The following is a 24,207-nucleotide window of genomic DNA, read 5'->3' on the forward strand; positions in this document are numbered from 1 at the left end:
ATGGCAGTCAAGTTGGTGGAAGATTCCAGAGACCACCAAGCTAGCTCTTGGGAGCCTGTCCATGGTAGTGCACTCCTAGCCCGGCCATACAGCTGGTCCAAGATGCACAGGCCCAGGAGGAACATGGATGTGCCCAAACCCCGGATACAGAAACAGCCCCTGCGTCTCTAGAAAGAGGCATGGCACACTCTAACCCTGCAGATATACTCCTGGGAGCGATTCTTAGCCAGAGCCAAAGCCGTCATTTCCTGCCACACTCCAGGCTCAGCGGGATCCAGCTTTCCCACTGCCATGACAGCTCCACCATCAACCCCCATCTACTACCCTGGGGAGCAAAGAATGGGACAGCCTGGTGCCCCTACCCGGCCCCCCACCGGAGGATGAAAAAGCAGCTTCTTCAGTAAAAGATACAAGCCTCCAGGAGGTGACTGGGGTGGGGAAACCTTCCCCAAGGCACGGCTCATCCTCTTCTGATGGGAACTCTGCTGTCAGCATCCCCGCAGATCAAATGCCTGGGGTGAAAATGCCCTGGTGGGTGACCCCAGGATGTGAGGGGGTGAGAAGCCTAGAGGAGAGGAGGGGCCAGGATTAGGGTGAGCAACAGATCTGAAGTCTGGCCAGAGAAGAATGGAGAAAGGGGGCAGAGGAGCGGGAATGGAAGGTTCTCAAAGGATCCCCACGCAGTTGCAGACTCCTGGGTAGGATAGCACTCGGGACAGGGGAGTTAAGAGTTTCTCTTCCCTCGAACCTGCATTCAGTTCCTGATGTCGGCAACCATCAGCTGAGGGACCTTGGGCAAATGAACCTCTTCTCATTTTTTGTGTTGAGTCCATGAGATAAAGCACAGAAAGTGCCCGACACGATGCCTGGCTGGCACTCACTAAACAGCAGTGACGCCTGTTAGCATCCAACCTCGTGGAGAACAGTGATGGACTGGGGCGAGCCAAAGGAAAGGCAAATTCGAGCATGGGGGGGGAGCAGACCGGGAGCGCAGGGCTGGTGACACTGGAGAGAGGGGGGAGCCGAGATGGGAGAGGGGAGGGTGAATGGGCTGAGATGCAGGACAGGGAGGGAGGGAGGGAGGGGGTAGCTGGAGCAGCACCACCTGCCCAGGCTCTAGAACCCCCCCCCCCGCAGGGATGTCCCCACCTGCAGCTCCCCTGCCCTCACCTCCTTCTCCCTGCCAGGTGCCAATGGATTTCCCTGCTGTGGCAAGGAGTCAGTGGACATTGTGGAGACACAGTGAGAGCCAGTCCCCCACCCTCCAGGACCACCAGCCCTTACCCCCGCCACCACTGCCAAGTTTTCATATGCCCCCCCAACCCAGGACCTCCCTCCATCTTGCTTCTTTCCAAAATCTCCCCAAGGGCAGTGTTGTGGGGGGAGTCCTACCACCCCCCCCTTCTGCTTCTGCCTCCAGCCCCTGACGTGAGTGAAGGACTGAGGGGTGGCGGGGCACACTCAGGGACACGGATGGGAACTGAGCCCTTCTGGCTGCCTTGCTCTGAGTACAGAGCAACCCCAGGGAGGGGGGGTGGAGCAGATGCCTGAGGAAGGAGAGGGCGTCACAGTGGCTGAGCACGGAGGATAAGGGCCCAGATGGCAGCAAACTGCCCACGAGAACTGAGGGGACCCTCCGTTCAGATCCGCCAGGCTGGGGTTGGGCAGGTCAGCGGGAGGGCATTGCTCTGTGGCGAGCCCACTCCTGGGCACTGGATCTGCAGGTGAGCTGCACTGGCTCACTGGAATACTTGATGAAAAAGAAGAATCCTGGGCCTTACCTCCAACTACCTGGATCCCTCTTTGGGGTAAGGGGCCACTTGGCAAGCTCTCCAGGCACCTCCTAAACTCACTAAAGATTGAAAACGCTACTCCGGAATTCTTGGTGGGTGCAAGGACAGTGAAGGGAGTGGATGAGCTGGGGGCATCTTGCCAGCCTCTGTGCGGGGAGGGGGTCTTGAGGGCCCCAGACACCTCCCTCATCCCCCTAAAGCCACCCCACCCACCCCCTGGAGGCCGGTCATCCATTCTGTCCCATTCTGTCCCCTTCTGTCGTAGGTGTGGCCCAAACCAACACCAGCTGGTACAAGAGGAAGAGGAGACCAAGGTAACACTGGGCAGGGGGGAGGGGGGAGGTACGGGTTCCTTGAGGCCCAGCTTCCCTAAATCCCTGACAGTCCTGGGAGCCTGCCCCAGGCCGGTGTTGGCCAAGAGGCGAGGGGAGGGGAGGAAGGCAGGAGTGGGGGGCGGAGAATTGGCCCCAGAAGGACCTCAGGGCCAGGGGCCTCCACAGCTTGTTGAAACTTTTCAGCTGGAGAAAGAATGGCTAGAACTGGAGCCCCCACCCCAAGCGGACCTGGACCTAGAGCCGGAGCCGGAGCCGAAGCCGGAGCCGGAGCTGGAGGGGGAGCCAGAGCCCAAGGACTCCGAGCAAGAGGAGCCGAGGATCGAGTCCCCCCAGTGCCACACGCAGCAGGACGCCAGCCAGTGGAGCATGAGGTCCGCCTCTAGCTACCTGAGTGAGGCAGAGGACGACCAGGCGTCCGCCAACCGTCGCTCCATCCGCGTGCAGACCTCTAAGCACCTCTTCTGGGCAGACAAACTCATCCAGACCTCCGAACACAGCCTGCAGCGCGTGCTGCACAGGCAGCCCCGCAAGAACACAGGTAAGACCAGCGGCTGTCAGGACCGGCAGTGTGTCCCCGGGGACGCCATGTGCTCCAAGAAGCAGCTCCAGAACTCCGGCGCGCAGCCAGCTCCGCCCGCCACGGACTCCCGGCAGCCGCCAAACCCCCACCCGTCCTCCTCCAGTCTCTCGCCGGGCATCGGCCTGGCGGATGTGGTCAACTTCGCCTCTTCCCTGGCCGTGGCCTCCTCCAGCAAGAGGGACTTGCCCAGCTTGGAGCATAGGATCAGAGCTCCACCTCAGAAGCCCGAGGCACCTTCTACAGATCCTGCCGCCCGGCGGGCCACGGACCAGCCAGAGGGAAAAAACCTCTCGAAGGAGTTGCTGGAGAAACCACTTAGAGCCGGGGAGTCACAGAAAGCTTGGAAGCAGGAAGACAAGAACTTCCTCCACCCTTACCTCGACTTCAGCAAGCCGGGGATGAAGAGGGCCACCATTGAAGGACAAGTGAAGCTTCTCCAACAACCGGCCAGGTCCCCTCCGCCTCAAGGAGCCGTGAAAGAGTAAGTGAGGCTGGCCCACTGCCTCCCGCACGGGCGTGCTGGGGTGTGCCGGTGGGCCCACTCCTCTCGCAGCTGCGCAGGGGTGGGGAAATGGAATGAGGGGCTGGCTAGGGGATGGGGTGGCCTGTGATGTCTCAACCTCAGTGACCTCATAAAGGCTGCTGGAAACAAGGTTCCGGCGGACTGAGGCCCAGTGCCGAAGCCAGGGCTGGAGGAGGCCTGGGGACGATGGAGGGTGAGCACTTCCGGGGCCCGGGCAAGGACCTGGGCTCGAAATGGGAAGGGCCATTCTAGCATTAGGAAGCTCGGTCACCCAGAGGGCAGATGGCCTCGCCCTCATGGGAAGTGCTCAGACTAGCGTGTGCCCTGCTGAGAGCTCGAGGGCCCCGGGCCCAGGACGCTTCCAGGGAGCAGAATGTGGGGAAGCAGCGTTCTCAGCACCCCTCACTTCCTGGTGACGAATGGACACAACAGGCCAGCTGCCCCATCAGCGTGCAGCAGGAAGAGGCCCTCTTACCCCCACCCCGGGGCCCTCCTCGCACAGGCCTCTGGGCTCACCCCTCTCCCCGACCCTGCCACTGGGGCCCAAGTGACACTCTCTCTTTTGCGTTGCAGCTCGGTGCCGGGAACCAGGAAAGGGAGTCCATTATTGCTGAAAATCCATTTTAAGATGTCGTCCCCCACTTCCCCAGAGAATGACTAGACAAAACCAGTAAAGCCTCCAGTGCTGGCCCCCGGCTCAGACTTTTTTGTGCAAATGCTCCCGAACTAGTGAGCTCACCTGGCTGCGGCGTCCTGGTCTCAATTTTTTAGAGATGCCACCCTACCCCCTCCCCCGGCCCGCGGTTTTTTTTTTTTCAAGACTTTATTTAATTCTAGTTAGTTAACACTTGGTGTAGTATTCGTTTCAACCCACCCCCATTGTTTAGCTGCCCAGCCCCATCTGCCCAACCCATCCCCGGAGGGCTCTGCCAGCCCTATGTGGCCCCCTCCCCACTCCCCAGGGGTCCTTCCACTTCACTCACACCTTCCAGACCTCAGCCAGCTGCAGAGACTCATGACCCCTCTCGGGGAGGCCTTGGGGCCCTCTCTGAGACTTCGGGTGTCTTAGGTCGTGAAGGGGGGCTTCCTCTTGTCCTGAAGCCAGGGACATGTGGGCATGGTCTTAGGAGAGGGCCTCCTGGGGGTGGGCTGGCCAGGTGAGGAGGCGAGTCTGAAAGGAATTCTTCCTGTTTCTGTCCACAGCGAGGGCCTGGTATGGGGAAGGGACCATGTCCAGGGGCTCGAAGGAGGGGAAGAAAGAAGCCAAAGAACTGCCCCTCCAGGGGCCACAGCCTTGAGCTGGAAGTATCTCAAAGTGTAGAGGCGAACCTGTATGTAACGGTGGACTTCCCCGTGCAACACGCACACACGCACACCATCCGCTGACTCAGACATCACGCAGGCACCCACAGACACATGTCCACTCGCAGTTCCACGCGGGCCGTGCGCACAAGCACATCAACACACATGCCTGCGAGCCAGACACGTGCACTAAACACGCACACGAACGCACAAGCCTCCCCAGGCTGGGGGAGGACAGGCAGCGTGGGAAAGCTCTGGAAGAGGAGCACTCGCAGCACAGGAGGGAAGGGAATTCAGAATGTGGGGAAGCACACGGGCGTGGAAAGGAAGTCGGGAAGAAAGGGAAGGGAGAGGCAGAGCCCTAGCTTGGGCCCTGGTCAGCCTCCAGACCCACCAGCACCAAGTCTCCCTGTCAGCTGAAAGCCCAGCCTTGCGGATCCTGGAGAGCCTGCCCTGCCTTGAGAGGGGGCCCAGGAGTGGAGTGCCCAGGGCCTAGGAGGGTGGGATTAGGAAGGGGTGAACAGATGGGAATGGGCCAGGGCCGGAGGGGGAGGGTGCGGAGGGGGGCTAGGAGACTGGAAAGAGGAAGGAGGGGGAGATGCAGAGGTGAGTATCTGGGGAGGGGCCGGGCTGTTGGGATACATCTTCCCGGACTATTTTGTGAACTATGGTTTGTGAGTTTGCATGGTCTGGAGGAGGAGATCCTTCCCTCCCCGCGGACCTGGCGTAAGCGGGGGGGGGCACAGCCCCACCTTGGGCTGGACCCCTGCTTCCCATGCCCGACTTCGGGACTCGAAGGCCTGCTTCTCCCTGGGCCTCTGCCAGCCTGTGTTAGCTTCCGGAGTGGAGTCGCAAATTCGGATCCTTAAGGGGAGCAAAAACCCAAAAGAGTAAAAGAGTAGGTCCCCCCCTGCAAAGAGAAGCAGGCCTGTGGCGAGGGACAGAGTGCGCCCCTGCCAAAAGCTGCTGAAGTCCACCCCAAAGCCAGCCTGGGGGCCGCGGGCCTGGGGCGCTGGGCCAGCCTCAGAGCCCATGACTCTGCCTTTCAGGCAGCCGAAGGCAGAAGACCAAGAGATCCCCGTCGTCAGCACAGGGAACGTCCAGGTAACCCAGGCTGGCGAAGGGTCTGCTGGGACAAGCTACTGCCCGCAGAATCCCCTGGAGAGGGGACTGTGGGTGCAGGCTGGTGTGGGGGTCCTGGGAGGAGGTGGTGCTGAGCCCGAGCCCCCACAGACCTGGTCCCAGCCCCCCTACCCCCAGTCTGAGCCTCGGGTGGGCGGGGCCCCTCAGTCCTGTCTTCTCCCGGCCCCCAAGGCCTCCACCGCAGCCTCGAAGACTGCCCAGACAGGACCCAGGAGGGGAGCAGCGCCGCGGGGTGCAGAAAGGGAGGCCTCAGCAGCCCACTGCCCTGCTGACCCAGAGGCAGCCAGCATCCGTCAAGGCCACAGGGGCTGAGCAGAGCTCCCAGAGGCCCGGGGAGTTCAGACGCCTTGCGGCTACCAACTCAGCGCCGTCAGGCTCCGGGTCTCAGAGGTAAGGGCAGGGACCGGAGACCGGCCCCAAGGTGCTGGGTTTGGGGGAAGGCCCGCCTGGCCCTGGCATCTCTCTGCAGCAGGTGCAAAGTCCTTTCCACCCTCTTCCTCCTGAAGCAGCTCTGCGGGCGAGAACCTGCTGCCCCTGACAGCCCGGCAGCTGGCGGGTGAGGCTCTGGGGCTGGGGGTGGGGGGGCGGTGCTCACGGCGGCGGGGCTGCAAGGGGACCCTCCCCAGAGAGTCCGGTCATTGTGACAAGCTGGTGATCATATTGTAACTGCCCCTCAATAATGTCTCATGGGCTAAGCTTTACAATTCCAGGGCTCACTGGTGTGTGTGTGTGCGTGTGTGCGTGCGTGCGTGTGTGTGTGTGTGTGTGTGTGTGAATGAGGGAGGGAGGGAGGGATTGGTGGATAGGAAGTTATTTGGATGATGGATGAGGATGGATGGACGGATGGATGGACAGGACACATGAAAGATGAAAGAGGAAGGGAGGAATGAAATTGGGAGACAGGATGGGGAAAAATAACCTGAGTTCCCCATGCCCCTCGGAGTCTGGGGCTGTGGGATCTACATTTGGGGACCCCCAATGCCACGGTACCACTGGCAGGGGCCCCTCGAAGCAGTCACTCACCACCAGTCATCTTTAGCACCTGCTACCTGCCGGGGCCAGCACTGCCCAGTCTACTGGTGGCGTGACCGTGGACATAGTATGGAATGTCTTTTCATGCAAACATGTCCAAGTTCGAGTTCGGACATGGGACTTGAATGGGGACTTGACAAGTGCCAACACACAGTAGCCACTGTCGTTCTTTCAATGTTATGCCCCAGCGGTGGGAGTGACCCGAGTCTTTAGTCGTTCTGAGCAGGACTGGGCGCATCTCCAGGGCCCTGTGCGCGCTCACCCTGCGGCCCGTCTCCCTCCCTGCCCGCAGCCTTCCAGGAGATCTTCAAACTGTTCAGCTCCAGCCCGGCAGGCACCGTGGACATGCGCAGCATGAAAGCCGCCCTGCGCCACGTGGGCATCCAGCTGAGCCCACAGGAGATGTGCGAGGCTGTGCAGCAGGCCGACTTGGACGGTGGGTGCCCCACCCCTGGCCTCCCGTCCTCCCTCACTTCTAGCCCTGGAAAATGTCTCCTAGGACCACAGAATCCTCGGCCTGGTCTTGTTTTTAAGTTGCCTCTTCCAGGAAGCCTGCTCTGATCAACACGCCTATCCCATAGCCCCTGAACATCTCTGCTATGTTAACCCTCATCCTGACTTGGGGCTCCCCCAGGGCCAGGGCTGTTTCTCCCCCATTCCACTGGGGTTGACATTTGGCTGGAGGTGGGACTGGAATCTCTAATGTCTGGAAGGAACTGCAAACACACCCCTAAAGCATATGCAGGGTAGGGCTTCTGCAAGGGAGACACCACAGTACCCCTTCCTCTCTTCCCAGGTGACGGAACTGTAAGCTTCAAAGACTTCCTGGGGGTCCTTACTGACAGCCACCGCCTGGCTCAGTGCTTGGGTGAGGGGCAAGGCTGGGGTGGGGGGGATGGCCTGGACTGGGGGAGGCTCCTCCTCACGCTCCCCCATGATCTCTGTCCCCAGGCCAGGTGAGGAACAGCCGGTTCTGTGACCCCCAGGGCCTGCAAACCTTGTTCTTAGAGATGCTGTTCAAGCTGATGAGTCAGGGCTTCTTGCCCCACAAGGTGGTGCAGGAAGTGATGAGGTAGGCATGGGTCCCCAGCTCCAGGACCCGGGGTGGGGGGAGCAGATGCTGCCCCGTGCAGGGGTCCCCAGGAAGGAGACGGGAGCCCTGAATTCTGAGTCAGTTTCCTGGGGCTTCCTGTCCTGCTGTGGTTTCCCCACCTGTGAGATGGAGAGGACCGGGAGAGGCGGCGTCTGACCAGGTTGCCCCCCACGTGTCCCCTCAAGCTACTACACTAAGAAGCAGCGGGCTCTGCGGGTGAACCCCGGCTGGAAGGGCCGCTCCCGCGGCGGCGCCGTGCACACTCACGCGGGCCTCACCTTCTTCTGCCAGGCCGCGCGCCTCGGCGGCCTCTCCAGCGCGGAGCTGGAGCGCTCGCTGCACAGACTGCACAAAGCGGGTGCGCCCCGGGCCGGGCGGGAACCCGCCGGAGGGGGGACCCTGCCCAGGGACCTGCTGTCAGGACTAGCCTCTCCTTTTCCTCCCACCGGCTTCCCCGGGGCCAGGTGCGCGCAGCCCCTACTCTCAGATACCTAACTTGGACGGGCGGACACCCCCAGAAGACCGGACGCGGCAACGAGCCCCGTGCCCCGACGTCCGACTTCCCAAGTCCGGCCAGTCCAGCAGCCACAAGCTCGCGCTCACCCAGAGGTCTCGCAGCCAGGGTGAGAGCCGAGGGAGGGGGCGGGGCAGAGAGGGGCGGGGCAGAGAGGGGCGGGGCAGAGAGGGGCGGGGCAGGCGAAGAGTGGGAGCGGGGCTTCGGGAAACCGCGAGGAGGCCGGCGAAGTAATCCGGGATCACGCAGGAGCTTGACCAAGGCTAGGACGGAGCCTGAGAAAAAGGGGCAGGGTACCCAGATAGGAGGCGAAAATGGGGCAGGGCGTAGAGAAAGGAGGACTGAGGTGGGGCTAATCCAGAGTCTCGAAAGGGGAGCTGCCGGCTTGATCCTCCTCACGCCCCCTCTGCCCTCCCACAGGGTTCGTGGGCCAGCCACTAGACTATCTGCGCCCCTTGAAGATGACTCCCTCCCCCCCAACTCTAGTGCAGAAGCAGCCCTTCTCCCCTTCTCCAGCCTGTTTGCAGAAACCTGCTATGAAAAAGTAAAGCGTTTGCGGAGCAAAACCGGCTGCGTGTGGTGGGGCAGGCACTGAGCGGAGGCCGATCTTTTGCAAACTTCTTTATTACTCTTGTATAAAAATATGGTCCGTGGAGAGTTCCCGGAGCTGGAGGTGGAGCGCAAGGTTGCACTTTATAAGTTACAGGCCAGGCTCCGGCTGAGGCTAAGTATGGCTATTGGGGGGAGAGGGGTGCTGCGAGCAGCATCTGAGGGAGGGGCCGGTGATGCTGCCCCCCCCCATGCCCCCGCATCCGACCACTTGAGGTGGGACCATCGCGGAGAACGGCGGCAGAGGGGGCTGCCCGGCCCAGCCGAGCTGAGGACCACCTTCCTTGAGCCCCGGCTTGCCACCCCCCCCCCCATTCCCCACTGAGTCCATCTGCAGAAACAGCGGTTACAGCGAGAGGTCCGAGGTGACCTGCAGGGGGGGTCCCGGGGGGCGCCGGCGAGCACTTCTGCGGCCTGTGTCTGCGCGGATGTAGGGCTGGTTCCGCAGATCTGGCAACCAAGAAGAGAGCCGCTTACCCTTCCGAAGTCTGCCCCAGCGCTAGGACCACAACTCCAGGGCACAGGCTTCACCCTTGTAAGGACCCAGGTTGTGTGCGTGTGGGAAGGGACCTGTTTATGTTTTCCAGACCCGGCTCATGCACACCCCAGCCACACGAGGCCCAAGGGAGGGCAGCATGACCCGGTCCCCGGAGGGCCCCCAGGGTTGTGGGCAGCTTCTGGAATCAGAGGCCAGGCTACCCAGGTACCTGGGGGCTAAAGAGGGATCTCTTCTCCCAGGCTGGCCTCACAGAGGAGCCTGGACGTCCGCTTGCCGGTGCGGGCCGTGAAGGGCACCGTCTTGAGCACTGAGCGTTGGGAGGGAGGAGGGGGGAGAGAAAGAAAAAAAGACAGAAGAAGTAGCAAGAAGCGGTGAGGCAGCCAGACCCCTAGGGTGGGGGGAGGACAGCATTAGAAGGACAGAGGCTAGGACAGGCCCAGCCAAAGCCTCACCTGTGATGATATCTTCAATGGCCCCATCGCGGTCACTCTCATAGATAAGGGGCTCCTTCTGCTGCTTCCGCTTCAGCTCAGAGATGAGGTCCATCTGCTGCCGCCGAGCCTTGGGTGGTGGTGGGGGGTGGTCATGGAAGGTCACATGTAGCTCTGGCTCCAGGACCCCCTCTCCCCAGGCCACCAAACCCTAGAACATCTGTCTGCCTGGTCCCCCACAGCAGGCTGGAGCAGAAGGAAGCCCTTCCCATCCCAGGCTGCTGGGGCACCGTGCTCACCTCAGGCAGGGTCTGGTCCCAGAAACGAGCGTAGGGAAGAGGGACGGGGAGCCCTGCAAAGTGCCGAGCTTGGGCGGCTGCGTACCTTGGGCGCCGGGGCTTCCTCTTTGCCTGGGGCATCGGTGCCGGCCTCCTGGGCTACGGCTTCCCTCCTCCACTGTTCCACCTCCTGTTCAGCTTTCTGACGGGCCAAGGTGGGCTCCGTGAGGGGGTCTTGCCCGCCCCCAGACAGAAGCGTCCCCTACCCTTGACACTGCCCAGGTGGACAGGCCGAAATGCCCCGCAGGGTCCCAGCCTGCCCACCAGACACACATACCTTGTAGGCCTTGATGAAGCGGCTAAAGAGGGAAAAGAACATGGAGGGAGACGTAGTCTTGGGGTTCTCTCCAAAGTACTCCACCACGGACTCGTAGGCCTCCTGTGGGCACAGCCTGTCAGCCCCACCAGCACCGACCCCGAGGAGCTCTGTGTGCCTTTGAGACACCGACCACTTCATCTCTGCACCTCCAGGCAGGTGGGCCCCCTGCCCCCTGCCCCACTGCGTTCCTGACCCTCCAGACCTTCACCGCCCCCCAGGCCTCCCCACCTCCAGGGCTCGGCCAGCCTCGGCCCACCTGGGCAGTCTTGCTGTCGGCCAGCAGCTTATCCATGGTGGGCGAGTTGGCCCTCAGGAACTCCTTGAGCACCAGGCAGTCGTCCTGCCGCACGAACTCCCGCTGGGTCAACTCCAGGCCTCGCTGCAGGGAGCGCACGTCCCCCAGGACGCTGTCCAAGGACACTGAGTGGGGGGTGGGGCAGCACAGAGGCAGGCAATCAGAGAGGCGCATTCCGGTCCTGTCCAATGACCCCCTGTGGTCCCCTCACTTTTTCTCCACCCGTATCAGTCCCCAGGGCTGAGCCCCTCCCCCACCCGAGGCGCGGCCCCTGCACCCATACCTGAGCCCGCCTTGTCCAGGAAGTGCAGGTCGCCGTGGAAGCCTGTGAGCTGTGGGTACTTGTCGGCAATGACCTTCACCAGGTAGTGCAGCAGCGTCTGCTTGCGGTCAGTGGACTTCATCTCCAGCAGCTGCATGCAGGCCTGTGGTCAGCCACGGGCCACCGCCGCTCCCCATCCCCCGGGCCAGGGAACCCCTCCTCGTGCCCCTCACCACATCCAGACTCTGGAGCCGGAAGCCATAGGCTGCTCCGCGCTTGCTGCTGTTCATGTAGTTGCCAAAGGCCAGGACAATCTGGGAGAGGTGGGGGAGGGGGCTCAGCAGGGTACAGGGGAGGGAACTCCTCAAGTATAAACTGCACAAGAAAATGTGGCGAAAAGCAAGCCCCGCCCACTCAGCCCACAGTGCACTCCTGCGTGGACCCCTCAGATCCATGAGCCACGTACATGCGTGTGTACCTGTCTGACATACGTGCCTGTCATGCCCAGTGCTTTTTTTAACATTTTATTTTTAAGTAATCTCTACACCCAACCTGGGGCTCGAACCCACAACCCCGAGATCAAGAGTCACATGCTCGGGGCACCTCACTGGCTCAGTTGGAGGGGCATGTGACTCTTGATCTTGGGGTCATGGGCTCGAGCCCCACATTCAATGTAGAGATTTCTTAAATAATTATAAACTTAAAAAAAAAAGTTGCATAATACTCACCCAACTGAGCCAGCCAGGTGCCCCTTAGCATACCCAATGTTGTCCTCCGCTGTTCCCACCCAGAACTGCGCTGCTGACATCCCCTTGGCTGTGGTGTCACGGTCTATCTAACAGCCATTTCTACTGGCTCCCAGACACTCCACACTGCGCAGGTGTGGGGGCTCTGCTAATCACACAGTGATCCCCAGAGGGGGCTCAGCCCTCAGAAGTCTAAGCTACGCTGTTGTAAACGTGACCGCCACTCCTGCCTGAGCTTTGTCTTTCTGTCTACATGAGGGTTGGGTATGTAACTGTCGCATCCTAGGAGTACAGGGCAGGCCAGGGTCTCCCTCTCACACGACCCAGAACAGGCAAGGAGTCATGGGTGGACCCCAATTCCCAGGCCCTTGCCCAGGGCTCTCACCTCCAGGATCTGGCGGAGTTTGTCAGAGGACTTGATGGACATCGAGGCTGCAATTATGGCATTCAGTTGCTGGGGGTGTGATTGGAGAGGCAAGATAAGTTGGGGCAAGCCCATGGGAGGCTCAAGTCCTCCTAAATGCCCTCTCCGAGCCGAGGCTGCTGGCTGCCTCCTGGTATCCCCAACTCAGAACACAGTGCCCTGCCTGCCCCGCCCACACCGCCCTGCCTGCCCCGCCCACCGCGCCCTGCCCCGCCCACACCGCTCTGCCTGCCCCGCCCACACCGGCATGAGCAGCTGGACGGTATCCGGAAAGTTGCCCAGGAAGGTGAGTGTGGCCATGCGCTCGGGCAGGCGCGGGATGCGGCTGAAGCGTAGCATGAAGCGGTCCTCCTCCGACAGCTCCTCCATGGGCCGCTGCTCCTGCTCAAAGCGGGCGATCAGGCTACGCTCGTACTCCGTGGGCAGGAAGCGGGTCAGCAGCTCGAGGAAGTCCAGGCCAAGGGCCTGTAGGTCGTACCTGGTGGAAGGTGGGGTAGTTATTGCCCTATACTCACCAGCTCTTGAGGGCAGGCCTAGCCCCCCCCCCACTTCCTCGATTGAATAAATGAACTTCAGTATTTGCTATCTGCCAATAGCTTGAGGGACCAAGAGGTAGGAGTCAGGGAAGCTGGGAGCTGGGAAGCCTGAGGTCCCTATGGTACATCGGTGGCAGATGCCCAGCAGTAAATGCCTGGGCCTCAGTGCTCACAGCTGGACAAGGAGGCAGGGAGGAAACGGGAATGTCTCGGTCTGGGCATGTACTCACTATGGCCTCAGTTTTCTTGGCCTGAAAATGGGAACAAGGTTCCCAGCCCTAATCCCTGACCAGGGTTAGCTTGAAGCTTGATGGGCTCTGCCCCATAGCTGGGACTCCTTTAGCGACGCCTGATGAGCCCGGCCTAGTGGGGCGGCTGGGCTACTCACAAGCGCAGGGCAGAGGTACTCACGTCTCGATGGCCTGGCAGATGCGGTCGGCCCCCAGGTTGCCCTTGCGCAAGGTGATCGCCAGGTTCTTGGCCCGGTTGGCCTCGATGAGGGTGGCCTTGGTGGGGGCCTTCTGGGCTGCCTTACCCTTGAGAGCGCTGAGGTCTAGGCTGGGACCTTGGGACTTAGTCTTGAACTGTTCCTCAAAGTCACTCATGTCTAGCTCCTGAGGGCACAGAGAGAGGAGGTGGGGCTGGCAGGCTGGGGTCTGAAACACTCCCAGCTGAACCAGCTATCCAGCCCTGACCACACCACCAGCAGAGAAACAAACCAGTAACCCGGCTTGACTGCAGGCCCTGATAGGGGATACAGGGGAAGTAAAGACAGCAGCGAGGAGGAGGAGTAGCACCCAACCCTGGGGACCCACACTCCAAGCCCTTACAGCTGAAGGAAGAGCTGAATTGGCCAGGGGTAAAAAGGGGAAAGGGAAGGGCATTCCAGGCAGAAGGAACAGCATGAGCAATGGCCGGGAGGCAAGAGAACACATCCCTTTTGGAAAACTAAAAGAATTAGAAGGGCTAGATGTGCCTCGGTGGCTCTGTTGGTTAAGCATCTGACTCTTGATTTTGGCTAGGTCAGGATCTGAGGGGTGTGAGACTGAGCCCTATGTTAGGCTCCTCACTGAGCTTGGAGCCTGCTTGGGACTCTCTCTCCCTTTCTCTCTGCCCCACCCCCACACTCTACCCTGCTCTCTCCCGGAAAGGAAAGGAAAGGAAAGGAAAGGAAAGGAAAGGAAAGGAAAGGAAAGGAAAGGAAAGGAAAGGAAAGGAGGGGAGGGGAGGGGAGGGGAGGGGAGGGGAGGGGAGGGGAGGGGAGGAAGGAAGGAAGGAAGGAAGGAAGGAAGGAAGGAAGGAAGGAAGGAAGGATGGAAGGAAAAAAAAAGAAAGAGAGAGTTGAAACCCTGGTTGCCTGTGGGGGTGGTGGGAAAGAAGCTTAAAGGGAGGAGAGAGAGGCCAGACCGGAGGCCAGATGTGCCCTCTACAGCGAGGGAGGGGACAGCCTCCAGGGGAGTCAGGATATACCGCCTATCAGATACACGAATCCAGTTTAGCTTCACACGCATCCCTGGCCTCCCTGCCCTCATCTGCACGATGGGGTGGAGGAGATGACCTAGCACCGTCCAGGCAAGTTCCCTCCTCCCCTGGGGCCCACACTGGAAGCAAGGCAGGGCCACACTCACCTGCAGCACCTTCTCATCATTGAGCTCCGTGAAGACAGTGCCGGTGATCTGGCTGGGTTTCAGGGCCACCCAGTTTAAGAGTGGCATTCTGAACTTGGTCTGTATGGGTTTCTTGGCCTTCACTCCTGGGAGAGGGAGAGAGTGCTAAGCACTAGGGAGGTGAGGGTGAGGTGGCTGGCCAGACCCAGGGCCCAGAGAGGCCTCACAGGACAGACGGAAGGCAATAGGAGGCCCCCATACAGAGGGTCCCGGAGAACACTGAGGTAGGGCCACCTCCATATCTGCCCCCAGCCCTGGGCAGTCCACTCACCCGGGCCCATCTCAGGGCCGGACCCTCCAGAGGGGCTTCCTGGAGGCGGCAGAGGCGGCGGAGGCGCTGGTCCATCTGTGCCGGGAGGCAGCGGTGGCGGCGGGGGTGGGGGCGGCAAGTCTCCGGGCAGCGGCGGCGGGGGCGGGGGCTCGGAGCTGCCCGGGTGGGGTGAGGCTAGTGGGGGTGCCGAAGGCGGGGCTTCCTGCTGGTGGGGGAGGCCGGGAAGTGGGGGTGGTGGCGGCGGCGGCGGTGGCGGTGGGGGTGCTGCCCCGGGAACCGGCTCTGCAGCAGGTGGGAGATCTGAGCCTGGAGAGAACCGAGAACCCAAGATGGGGGGGAAGGGGGGGTATCAGGTTCCGGACCTAGGTGGTCTGGCCTCCGCCTCCCCTCCCTACGCATGCGCACTGGGCCCACGTCTACCACCCCGCATCCACCTGAGCCACGCCCACAACCCCGAACCTGCCTCTCCCTTCTCTCCCGGCAGATGTCCCCAGGCTCCCCTTCCTGACCCTGGTTCCCCCACGCCCGCCCCACCCAGCCTGAAGCTCTTGCGCACCTGGGCTGGGTGAGCCGCTGGGAACGCCCGGAGGAGTCAGAGCATCACTGCCGCTTGGAGTTGCCACAGCGACCGGAAGGATCTCGATGGAGACAGCATCCCCGGGCCCCCGCACGATACGGATTAACCCCTTCTCCTCCAGCTCCTCCACCTTCAGCTCTAGGGCCGAGGGCCGCGCCGGGACGGAGGTAGGCACTTTCTCGGGCTCAGGAGGACGCCTGGAGGCGCCCATGGGGGTCGACTCGCTGAAGCGCTCCTGTGAGCCCCGGGGAGAGGTTAGTGTCTCCCAGCAGGTCTGGCACAGAGCCCCCACCCTCTTGCCCGGGTAGAGGAAACGTCAAGCCTAGAAGCCCCAACAGGTCCGTTCTTGGGAGCGCGGCCCGCCCCTGGCCCGGCCCCCTCCGTCCCCAGCCTCACCCGCAGGGTCTCCAACTCCTTTCGAGCCTGGCTTAGCTGCTTTTCCAGCTCGGCAATCTTGGCCATGGATTCGTTCTCCGCGTCCCGAAGCTTCTCTGTCAGCTGTGGCAGAGCACATGGTGAGCTCCCACCCGCCGCTGGGCACTGGCACCGCCGGTGAGGGGGTGGCAGCAGGCATGCCTGCCTGCAGGGCTGGGGGAGGCTTCCGGATGCGCTTAGCACCGGCGCCTGGCGGGTGGGCTGAGCCTGGCACTTGAACCCAAGTAGGTGTGATCCCGAGGGCACTAACGTTCTCTGAGGAGGAGGAGCCAAGGCACCACTGAGGAGGGAGGTGGGTAGAGAGGAGACTGGGCTAGGAGGGGCGCCAGGCACCTAGTTCCACCCAAGCCCGGGCGGGGGCTCTGAGCACCGGGAGGGGAGGGGCCTGCCTTCCTCAGAGGTCCCGCAGTGTAGGAACCCAGCGATCGCTCATTGAGAAAGGCCCCACAGGATTCAAGATTTGAATTCAGGTCAAAGTCAGGAGCCAGGCAGACAGCCACCCCCTACTCACACCTCAAACCAATGCCTGCTGCCAGTGTGAGGCCCTCGGGGCCTCCCACGTGCGGGGCCAAGCTCGGGAGCAGCTCTCACCAGGGCCACCTGCTCCTGGAGCTCCTCCATGTGCTCCAGCACGGCGTTCTTGGTCTCGGTGTCCTCCAGCAGCGCGCCCACGTCGAACACGTTGTCCAGGTACGCTTGAATCTGCACGAGCAGCTTGTCGCTCTCCGTGAGCCGGAGCCTCTGGCCCCCGGACGGAAAGAGCCGGGTGAGGCCTGATGCGAGGGGTCTTTCCAGGACCCCCCATCACCCCTGGAGCCCAGAGGAAGGGGCCTGAGCCCCAGCCTGCTTTTTTTTAATTTTTTTAATTGAGATATAATTCACATACCACAAAATTCATTATTTTAAAGCATATAATTCAGTAGTTTTTCGTCTACTCACAGGGTTGTGCAATCATCACCACTGTCTAATTCCAGAACATTTTCATCACCCCAGAAGAACCCCTGTACCTCTTAGCAGTCAGTCCCTATTCTCTCCTCCCCCAACCGCGGGCAACTGCCAGTCGCCCTTCTGCCTCTGTGGACTTATCTCTTCTGGACATTCATATAAAGGAATCACACAGTGTTTGGGCTTTTGCGTCTGGCTTCTCTCACTTAGCCTGATGCTGTCAAGGTCCATCCATGTGGCAGCATGTAGCGGTACTTCATCCCCTTGTATGGCTGAGTACTATTCCCTTGCATGGCTATACCACCCCGACCAACTTTTCACCTTTTGGCTTTTAGAAATCCAATCCCAAAGGCCCTGCTCTTCCAAGAAGCCTCCCAAAGACATCGGGGAACCTGTAGCTTTTCTGCACAGGCTGGACCAGGAAGCACCAAGCCCCTCTGCCTACCTTCCCCAGGGCAAGGAACCCCTCTAGGACCTGGACCCATCCAACATGAGCCAGCTCCCACTTTGGCCCAATATCTCCATGCTCCCCATTATGCGCTTGACTCAGAACCTGCCTGAGGCTGATGCTTCCAAAGCCAGACAGACCCAGGACAACGCAGAGCCTGTTCCGGTAACTGCGATAACAGCGCCATGGACCGCATGCCTATAAGGTGGCAGAAAACGTTCTGCCTCATTCTATCGAGAGTCATTATTACCTTTAGGATTCTCTTGTTTTACAGATGGGAAGAATGAGAATCCGAGAGAAGAGACCTACCCAAAGTCACATGGGCTTGGAAGTGGCAGAGTCGGGATTTGAACCAGATCTGCCTGACCTCAACACCCATGCCGCTAAGCACAGAGCCGCGCTCTGCAGTCGGCGAGCGGTTAAGTCCCAGCAAGGGGATGCAGGGCTCACCTCCAAGTACAAGTCCAGGCCCAGGTGGGTGAACTCGTATTGCAGGAAGACACGGAAGTTCATGTTCTCCACGGAGTGGACCACGATGTTGATGAATTGCATGCAGGCCACCTGGGGAGCAGGGCCCATGAGCAGGTCTGTGACCCTCCGGGTGGGGGTGCTCTGTGCCTTCTGTCCCCCACTTACTCCCAAGTCTCTCCTTTTCCCCATTTGTCACTCCACTAACCCAGCTTCGTCCCTACCTGTATTTCTCTCCCAGGCCCCCTCCCTCCAGCTTCCCTGTCTCTGATGTCCACCCCTCCCCCACCAGCCACTCAGTCCTCCTATTTCGCAGGAGCAGAGCCCAGGAGCTGGAGACCCCGGCCCCCCGGCTGCTCCTTACACCGAGGGTGGCCAGACCCTCTTGAGCTCACCATGAAGTCGATGTTGCTGTCCTCTTTCTGGAAATATTCCATCAGCTTTTCGAAGCGGTGCTGCTCCCCACACACCTGGGTGGGGAGAACGGCTGTCACGAGGGGCCCCGATGACACACCTCCCACGCCATTTCCAGCCACTACCCTTGTGCTTCTATAGGCTTCTCCACGTTAAATCGAAGTCAGGCCACATCGCTCTTCTGCTCAAAACCTCCCCTCCTTCTCCAGCTCCCCCAGCCCTCCCTTCACTTACTGCACTGACCGCACTGGTGTCCTGGCACCTTCCCACCTCAGGGCCTTTGCACCTGCTCTTCCGTCTGCCTGGTGTGCTTTTACTCGAGATTGCCACCACACCAAGCCTCTCACTTCCCTGACAGCTTTCCTCAAACTTCACCATCCCCATGAGGCCTCCCTGCCCACCCTGTGACCCATTCCTCCAGCCCCTCCAGCGGGCTGGACTTGTTCCTCAGACCATCCACCGTTTTCAGACACGTTATATAATCTGCTCATTTAGTATATTGTTTATTATCTGTCTTCCCCTGCCTTCTTTGCTCCTCTGGCTCACGGATGTATCCCAAGTGCCCACTGTGTGCCTGACACATAGTTGGCACTCAGCAAATATTATTAAGGGAATGAATGACCATGTCCCACGTTATGCGTCATATTCTCACGCTACTTAGCCAGAGTCAGCAGGGGTGTATGTGTGCAACTCTGAGATGCACGGACCAAGTCCAGTTAGGATCTAGCCAGGCTGAAGCTTAGCTTAAAGGTTCAGCAAGTCCCCATAGTTGTTGCTGTCGCCCCAGGCAGTGCCCCTACGTGACCTGGCACCTGCCCTTTAAAGCTTCCCCACCCCAGATTATCTCCACCCTGTGCTCCCCAAATGCCCACATAACACTCCCAGCTGCCCCCAGCAGAGGCCACAACTGCCAACAGCAGGACTCCAAGCAGCACTAGAGAGCAAGCACCCGTGTGGGGGTGGGGGTGGGGCTTCAGTACCTCCTTGAAGTTGTCAAAGGCCGCCAGGATGATGTCATGCCCTCCTCGCACCAGGCACACAGCCGCCAGCAGCTCCAGCACCAGAGCCTTGGTTCTGGGGACAGGGGGGCCAGTTTATCCCTTGAAAGCAGGCCCCACAGCAAGGGTGGGGTGGGCCTGGCTGGGGGAGGACAGGGAGGGCCGCTGATCGGGAGTAGCGGTGGGCTGAGCCTGGGCAGTAGTCCTGAGAACTGGGGAACAGAGTGGGCAAGGGGTGAAGTGGCAGGAGGATCTAGATGTGGAGAAGGGGGCCCGGACCTCACCTGGGGTTCTTGTTGTTGAGGCTCAGAGCAATCTCATTGACACAGGCTGGGTGCGTCATGACGAGGCTGAAGCCAGACTGGGGAGAGAGGAAAGGTCAGCTCCTCCAGGCAGACCCCCAGGACTGCCAGCACCATCCTGCCCGGCACCTCAGGCACTGGCAAGTGCCATCGCCTTCTGGTCTCTCACTGCCCTCAAGCTCGGGAAGTTCTTCATAGCCAACCACAGCCTTTTCTGTGGCTGCCAAAGCCTGGCTCCTCTTTTTAAATAACTTTGTTCCAAAAATTAAATAAATAACTAGCTAACTTGGTTCGAAAGCCAGTGTCAGGACTCAGCATCTCGGACCCGGTCCTGCCGAGTGAAGGAGGACGGGCCGCACCAATCCCTCCTCCAAACACAGTCACGGAGCGGCGGCTGTCCCCGGGGGTGCTGCGCTCAGCGCTCATGGGTGGGTGTGCCTAGGTCCCCCCAGGAGGCGTGTCCGTGCCCCCAGTCCTGTCCGGGGCACTCCAGAAGACCCCACCAGGAAGGAGGGGGCGGCACTCTGGGCTTCCCCTCGAGCCTCCTTAGCCTCAAGACCCGGGGCTCTCCAGCGGGGAACAGGGTCGGGGGGCCCCGGGGTCCCCGAAGCTCAGGGGCTTAGGCAGCCCCCCGCCCCCCGCGCCTCACGCCCGCTGCGCAACCTGGTAGTTCATGATGGCGCGCAAGCACATGACGCACACGTGGACGTCGTCCTTCTGGCTCACGATGCGCGAGTTCCGCAGGGCCTTCCTGCTGTGGGCAGGGGTCAGTCTGGGTGGGGCGGGGAGCGGGCAGCAGGGTCAGAGCCCTGCACCCGGCTTCCCACCCCCACCCCCTTCAGAAGGCACGTCTGGAACGGTAGGCCGTTGATTCCCATCCACCCAACCAAGGGGGCCAGCTGAGCGCAGGAGGCTTCCCGGGGCCTCGGCCTCGGGCCTGGCTTGCTCCAAGGGGGTCCGGAGGGGGTCAGGAAGGCAAAGACCCTTAACAGCAACCTGGCATCAAAAGGGGCTGCTGTGTGGCGGGGGTAGACAGCCTATAGCGGGAAGACTGCCGAAGCTTGGAGAGCACCAGGGAAATGCTCTCCACAAGGTGGCGCTCGCAGCCTCCGGGGCTTATCTGCCATCTTGAAAGGCCAACTCTGAATTCAGACTGCCTTAGTTCAAATCCCAGCTCCCCACTTACTAGGCAAGTTCACTTAATCACCCTGTGCCTCAGTTTCCTCACTTGTAAAATAGCAATGGTAATAATACTACCTTCCTGATAGGGTTTGGAGGACTATGGAATGACTTTAGAACACTGCCTGATATAAGGTAAGTGCTATGAGTATCCTTGATAATTCTTTGCTAAAAAATACTTGATTTTTTTTCATTGTTGCAGAACTGCCAATCATGACTTCTGATCAGTGCCTCATGACAATTCGATCACGTTTCCAACAACCCTGGGAAGCCCCACCTCCTCCTTCCATCTGCCACATCACATCGTCCTCCCGTCATTGCTCTGATATGCCCGAGTCTTTGCTCATGCTGTTCCTTCCACCTGGAATGCCCCTCCCTCTCCCCATCACTGCCTGTAAAGCCTGCATCCATCTGCAACACATAGTTCCAGTGCTCCCTCTTCCAGAAAACCTTCCTGATACCCCAGGAAGTAGCCACCTCCCCTCTCAGACTTCCCGGTTACACCTCCATGGTAGCCTAGCAACCACTGTCCCCTTGTAGACCAAGGGCTCCCAAGGGCAGGGTGATCTGTCTCCTGATCACCTGCCACCAAGCCTGATACATAGGAAATGCTAAAAAATATTTGTTATATGAATGAATGAATGAATGAATGAATGAGCAAACAAACATATTGTGAGAGTTTGGGGCTTAATATGGAGTTGGAAGGATAGAAGTTGGAAGGATAGAAGATGGGGGTCCACATGAGGTTCCAGGGCTGTCTCCTTCCCTCTCCCCGCCTCCCAGCAGGATGTCCTGCATTAGGGTGGGGCGGCCTATCCACAGCAGGTGAACCCAGGGGTGTCAGCTGAACACCCCACCCCACCCCACCCCCACCCAGGGAGCCAACCAGGCATGCACCTGCCCTCAGGTGGCTACGTACCGGGGAGAAGGGGGGCACCTGGAGGCCGCACAGGAAAGAAGAAGGGGTTAGACGGGTACAAAGAAGGTCTCACCAACCCAGAAACACCTTCCTTATCCCAGACCCACCCGGATTCCAGTTTCTAGGTGCCCATCCCTGGAAGGCCTCTTAACACGTCCATCTCCCAAGCCCGGCTTGAGGCCCTTACTGTGATCCCCAATGCCAGGCTGCCCCTCCCACCACCCCCAAGGGCCTGGGGTGGGGCTGGCAGGGTGCAGCACAGTCTAGGGGTGAATCCTCTATTCCCCCTGCCACCCTGAAAGGGGACCCACGTACTTGATGGTCAGGTGGCGGCTCTTGGGCTGCGGAGGCAAGGACGAGGGTGGCCCCTTGCTGAGATCTTCCACTGACTGCTCCAAGGGCTTGCTCTTCTCTGAGCCGGGGACCCCGTTGTCTGCGTTCTCCATGTCATACCTGCAAGGGTTAGCGTGGGGTTGGAGGCCCACACAGCAGGGGCCCTCGAGAGTGGGGAGGGGGATGCTGAGGGGAGAGATCAGGGGCTGTTCTCAGCACTGTGCCAGACAGAGGAGGGGGCCAGGCAATGACAGAACAGAAGAGTAAGCCGCCCAGGTCCCAGCTGGCCACCCCAGGCCAGGTCCCTCCCTATCCATGCTGGCCCTGAGGAAGGGGCGTCACCCAACGCACGGGGGTGGTGTACGTGAGCCCAGGGTGGGCTCGGGCAGCACCCTTGGACGCGGCCAGAAGAGTGGGCGAGGTACAGGGAAGCACGGACCAGACTCTGCCGCGCAGGGTGAGGGCCGGGGCAGGGGGCTTACGTGACGGAGCACTGGGCAAAGGCCAGGTACTCAAGGAGCACATCCAGGCCGCGGTTCTCCTCGTTGAGGAACTCCTCCACCCACCTGCAGGCCACAGGGCTCCCTGAGTCCCAGCCAGGAGGACGGTCCTGCCCAGACTGGGCACAGAGCAGGCTCGGCCAGGGCCCGGGCCTTCCCATCCCCCAGGGAAGACACCAGACAACCACACCTCAGAAGACCCAGTGAGGCTAGAGGGCACTAGGGGGCTCAGGTAGGACCCAGGGCCCCACCATGCCTCAAGGGCTGAGCAGAGGGTAGGCCAGAGAGGGGGCAGGGAACAACCCAGAGGGGCCCGCAGACACAGCCATTGGGGGGGGGCGGGTGACGAGGGAGGTGGGGGGTGGGAGGTGACGAGGGAGTAGCAAGGGGAAGCCCCAGGAGCCGCCTGGGGGCAGAGCTCTCCCAGGCCCCCAAGAGGGACATCGGAGCCCTTGCTCACCCAATGTGGTTTGTCCGCAGGGAGATCTCCAGCTCCCGCAGCACCTGTGTGGACTCCTGAACTCGCCTCTTAAACTGGGGACCGAGAACAGGAGAGTCTGGTGGGTGAAGCCCGGGGCCTCCCACAGGCCCGCGGAGCCCGGAGGCAGTCCCTGCCCCTCCCCCTGCCACGACTGGCCTTTCACGCTCAGCCTCCCCCACCACCTCCACATGCCTGCCCGGCAGAATAAGCATCTCGGGCTACACATGGCCCCATGCACAGACGAGCAGGGCGTGCGCACACACACACATCCAGACACAGAGCCCCAGACACACACTTAAATATGAATACCTGGCTATACACACACACACACACACACACACACACACACACACACACACGTACACCCACACACCAGCACCGCGGGCACAGAGATGACACCCGTACATCCCTACATGGGCCCACGGGTACACCCACACACACACACACTCACACACTCACAACCACAAGTGGACTCAAAGGCACACACGGAGAACACACACATCCACGGCCAGCCACATGCGGCCAGCCACATGCGGCCACGCCACATAGTGCCATGAGTGACCAGCGTACGCGTCTGCAGCTGGGCTGAGGGGCGTGTACAACGCCTGCCCAGGGTCCCCTCCGTCCCCTAAAACTATGCACGCACATTCACACACATACCCACAAAGGCCACCAAAAAGTTCATTCACACAGTTACTCTAGCTGCCTAGCTTGGAGGGTGCGGGGGGAAGGGACAGAGAAGAAGGGGGAGACATATACCCCCAGGTTGGACATCCAGTCCGTCGCTACCTTGCGGCTGACCCCACCAGTCTCCAGGTAGCTCTTCAGCTTCTGGATATAGGCGGTGGGAGGGTTCTTGACTTGAAACCGCTCCTGGGGAGATGGAATGGGGTGTACAGGGAACCAGCCAGAACTACCCCAGCCCTTGCCCCAGACTCCCATCCTCAGCTCTGACCCCAGGTCCCAGGCTATCTTAAGACCCCTCCTAAATACCAAAGATCTAACCAAACCACCCACCGGGCCACTTGAAAAGACCCCAGTCCCGGACCTTCGCTCCCCAGATGGCCTCACGAGCCACAGCCCTAGTGCAGTCCTGAGGGGAGTTTGGAGGTGTCACTACTGCCACGCACCCCGCCCTGATGGCGGGGGGCAGGGAGGGGACTCAGACCTGCCAGTAGGTGGCATCTTCCCAAGCCCCTGCCCTCCCCGGGCCACACACCAGCCCAGAGCTGGGAGTCCAGGGAGGAAGAACAGGCTGAGGGCCCCTTCCCCAGCTGTCCCGGTCACCTGTGCTGGTGGGGACCTGTGTGCGCTCATCTTCCGGGCTCAACGAAGCAACTCCTAAGTCCCCTGCCCCACCCGGGGCTCCAACAGCCATGGCAGAGGGCCCCTACCCAGAGGAGCTCCCATCCTTCCCAACCCAGATCCCTCAGATACACCCAGCCACCCCCCTCAGCCTCCCACTTCTTCCAGGCCTTTAAGCCCCCGGCCTGAGA

General features: G+C 60.7%; 2 protein-coding genes across 11 annotated transcripts in view; one reads left to right on the forward strand and one right to left on the reverse strand.

Moving 5' to 3' along the window:
- On the forward strand, positions 1-8,930 carry SPATA32 (spermatogenesis associated 32). Its single transcript, XM_087854725.1, has 12 exons — positions 1-64; positions 1,629-2,107; positions 2,312-2,666; positions 5,583-5,637; positions 5,824-6,066; positions 6,183-6,232; positions 7,001-7,144; positions 7,505-7,576; positions 7,660-7,780; positions 7,987-8,159; positions 8,266-8,424; positions 8,736-8,930. The coding sequence occupies exons 1-12, from the start codon at positions 1-3 to the stop codon at positions 8,861-8,863; spliced, it is 2,043 nt and encodes a 680-aa protein (XP_087710851.1). The 3' UTR covers positions 8,864-8,930.
- FMNL1 (formin like 1) overlaps positions 8,924-24,207 on the reverse strand; it is a 25,044-nt gene continuing 9,760 nt past the window's right edge. The window contains exons 3-28 of one of the 10 annotated variants that reach the window (XM_087854283.1): positions 23,471-23,584; positions 22,691-22,764; positions 22,213-22,296; positions 21,713-21,850; positions 21,398-21,415; positions 19,963-20,071; positions 19,282-19,358; positions 18,980-19,073; positions 17,981-18,055; positions 17,568-17,678; positions 16,316-16,465; positions 15,686-15,787; positions 15,269-15,524; positions 14,713-15,018; positions 14,403-14,527; positions 13,186-13,388; positions 12,482-12,716; positions 12,200-12,268; positions 11,302-11,382; positions 11,090-11,219; positions 10,768-10,931; positions 10,470-10,571; positions 10,239-10,334; positions 9,876-9,984; positions 9,632-9,730; positions 8,924-9,374 (exon numbers count right to left, since the gene is read on the reverse strand). In XM_087854283.1, the coding sequence (XP_087710409.1) occupies positions 9,639-9,730; positions 9,876-9,984; positions 10,239-10,334; positions 10,470-10,571; positions 10,768-10,931; positions 11,090-11,219; positions 11,302-11,382; positions 12,200-12,268; positions 12,482-12,716; positions 13,186-13,388; positions 14,403-14,527; positions 14,713-15,018; positions 15,269-15,524; positions 15,686-15,787; positions 16,316-16,465; positions 17,568-17,678; positions 17,981-18,055; positions 18,980-19,073; positions 19,282-19,358; positions 19,963-20,071; positions 21,398-21,415; positions 21,713-21,850; positions 22,213-22,296; positions 22,691-22,764; positions 23,471-23,584 (3,114 nt within the window). In that variant the 3' untranslated portion in view covers positions 8,924-9,374; positions 9,632-9,638. The remainder of the gene's footprint in view (positions 9,375-9,631; positions 9,731-9,875; positions 9,985-10,238; positions 10,335-10,469; positions 10,572-10,767; positions 10,932-11,089; positions 11,220-11,301; positions 11,383-12,199; positions 12,269-12,481; positions 12,717-13,185; positions 13,389-14,402; positions 14,528-14,712; positions 15,019-15,268; positions 15,525-15,685; positions 15,788-16,315; positions 16,466-17,567; positions 17,679-17,980; positions 18,056-18,979; positions 19,074-19,281; positions 19,359-19,962; positions 20,072-21,397; positions 21,416-21,712; positions 21,851-22,212; positions 22,297-22,690; positions 22,765-23,470; positions 23,585-24,207) is intronic. The other 9 variants (XM_087854290.1, XM_087854285.1, XM_087854284.1 and 6 more) reach the window with 9 other exon arrangements.

Source organism: Ursus americanus, chromosome 23, assembly GCF_024610735.1.
Source record: "Ursus americanus isolate L20-20 chromosome 23, mUrsAme1.1.p, whole genome shotgun sequence".
NCBI classification, from domain to species: Eukaryota; Metazoa; Chordata; class Mammalia; order Carnivora; family Ursidae; genus Ursus; species Ursus americanus.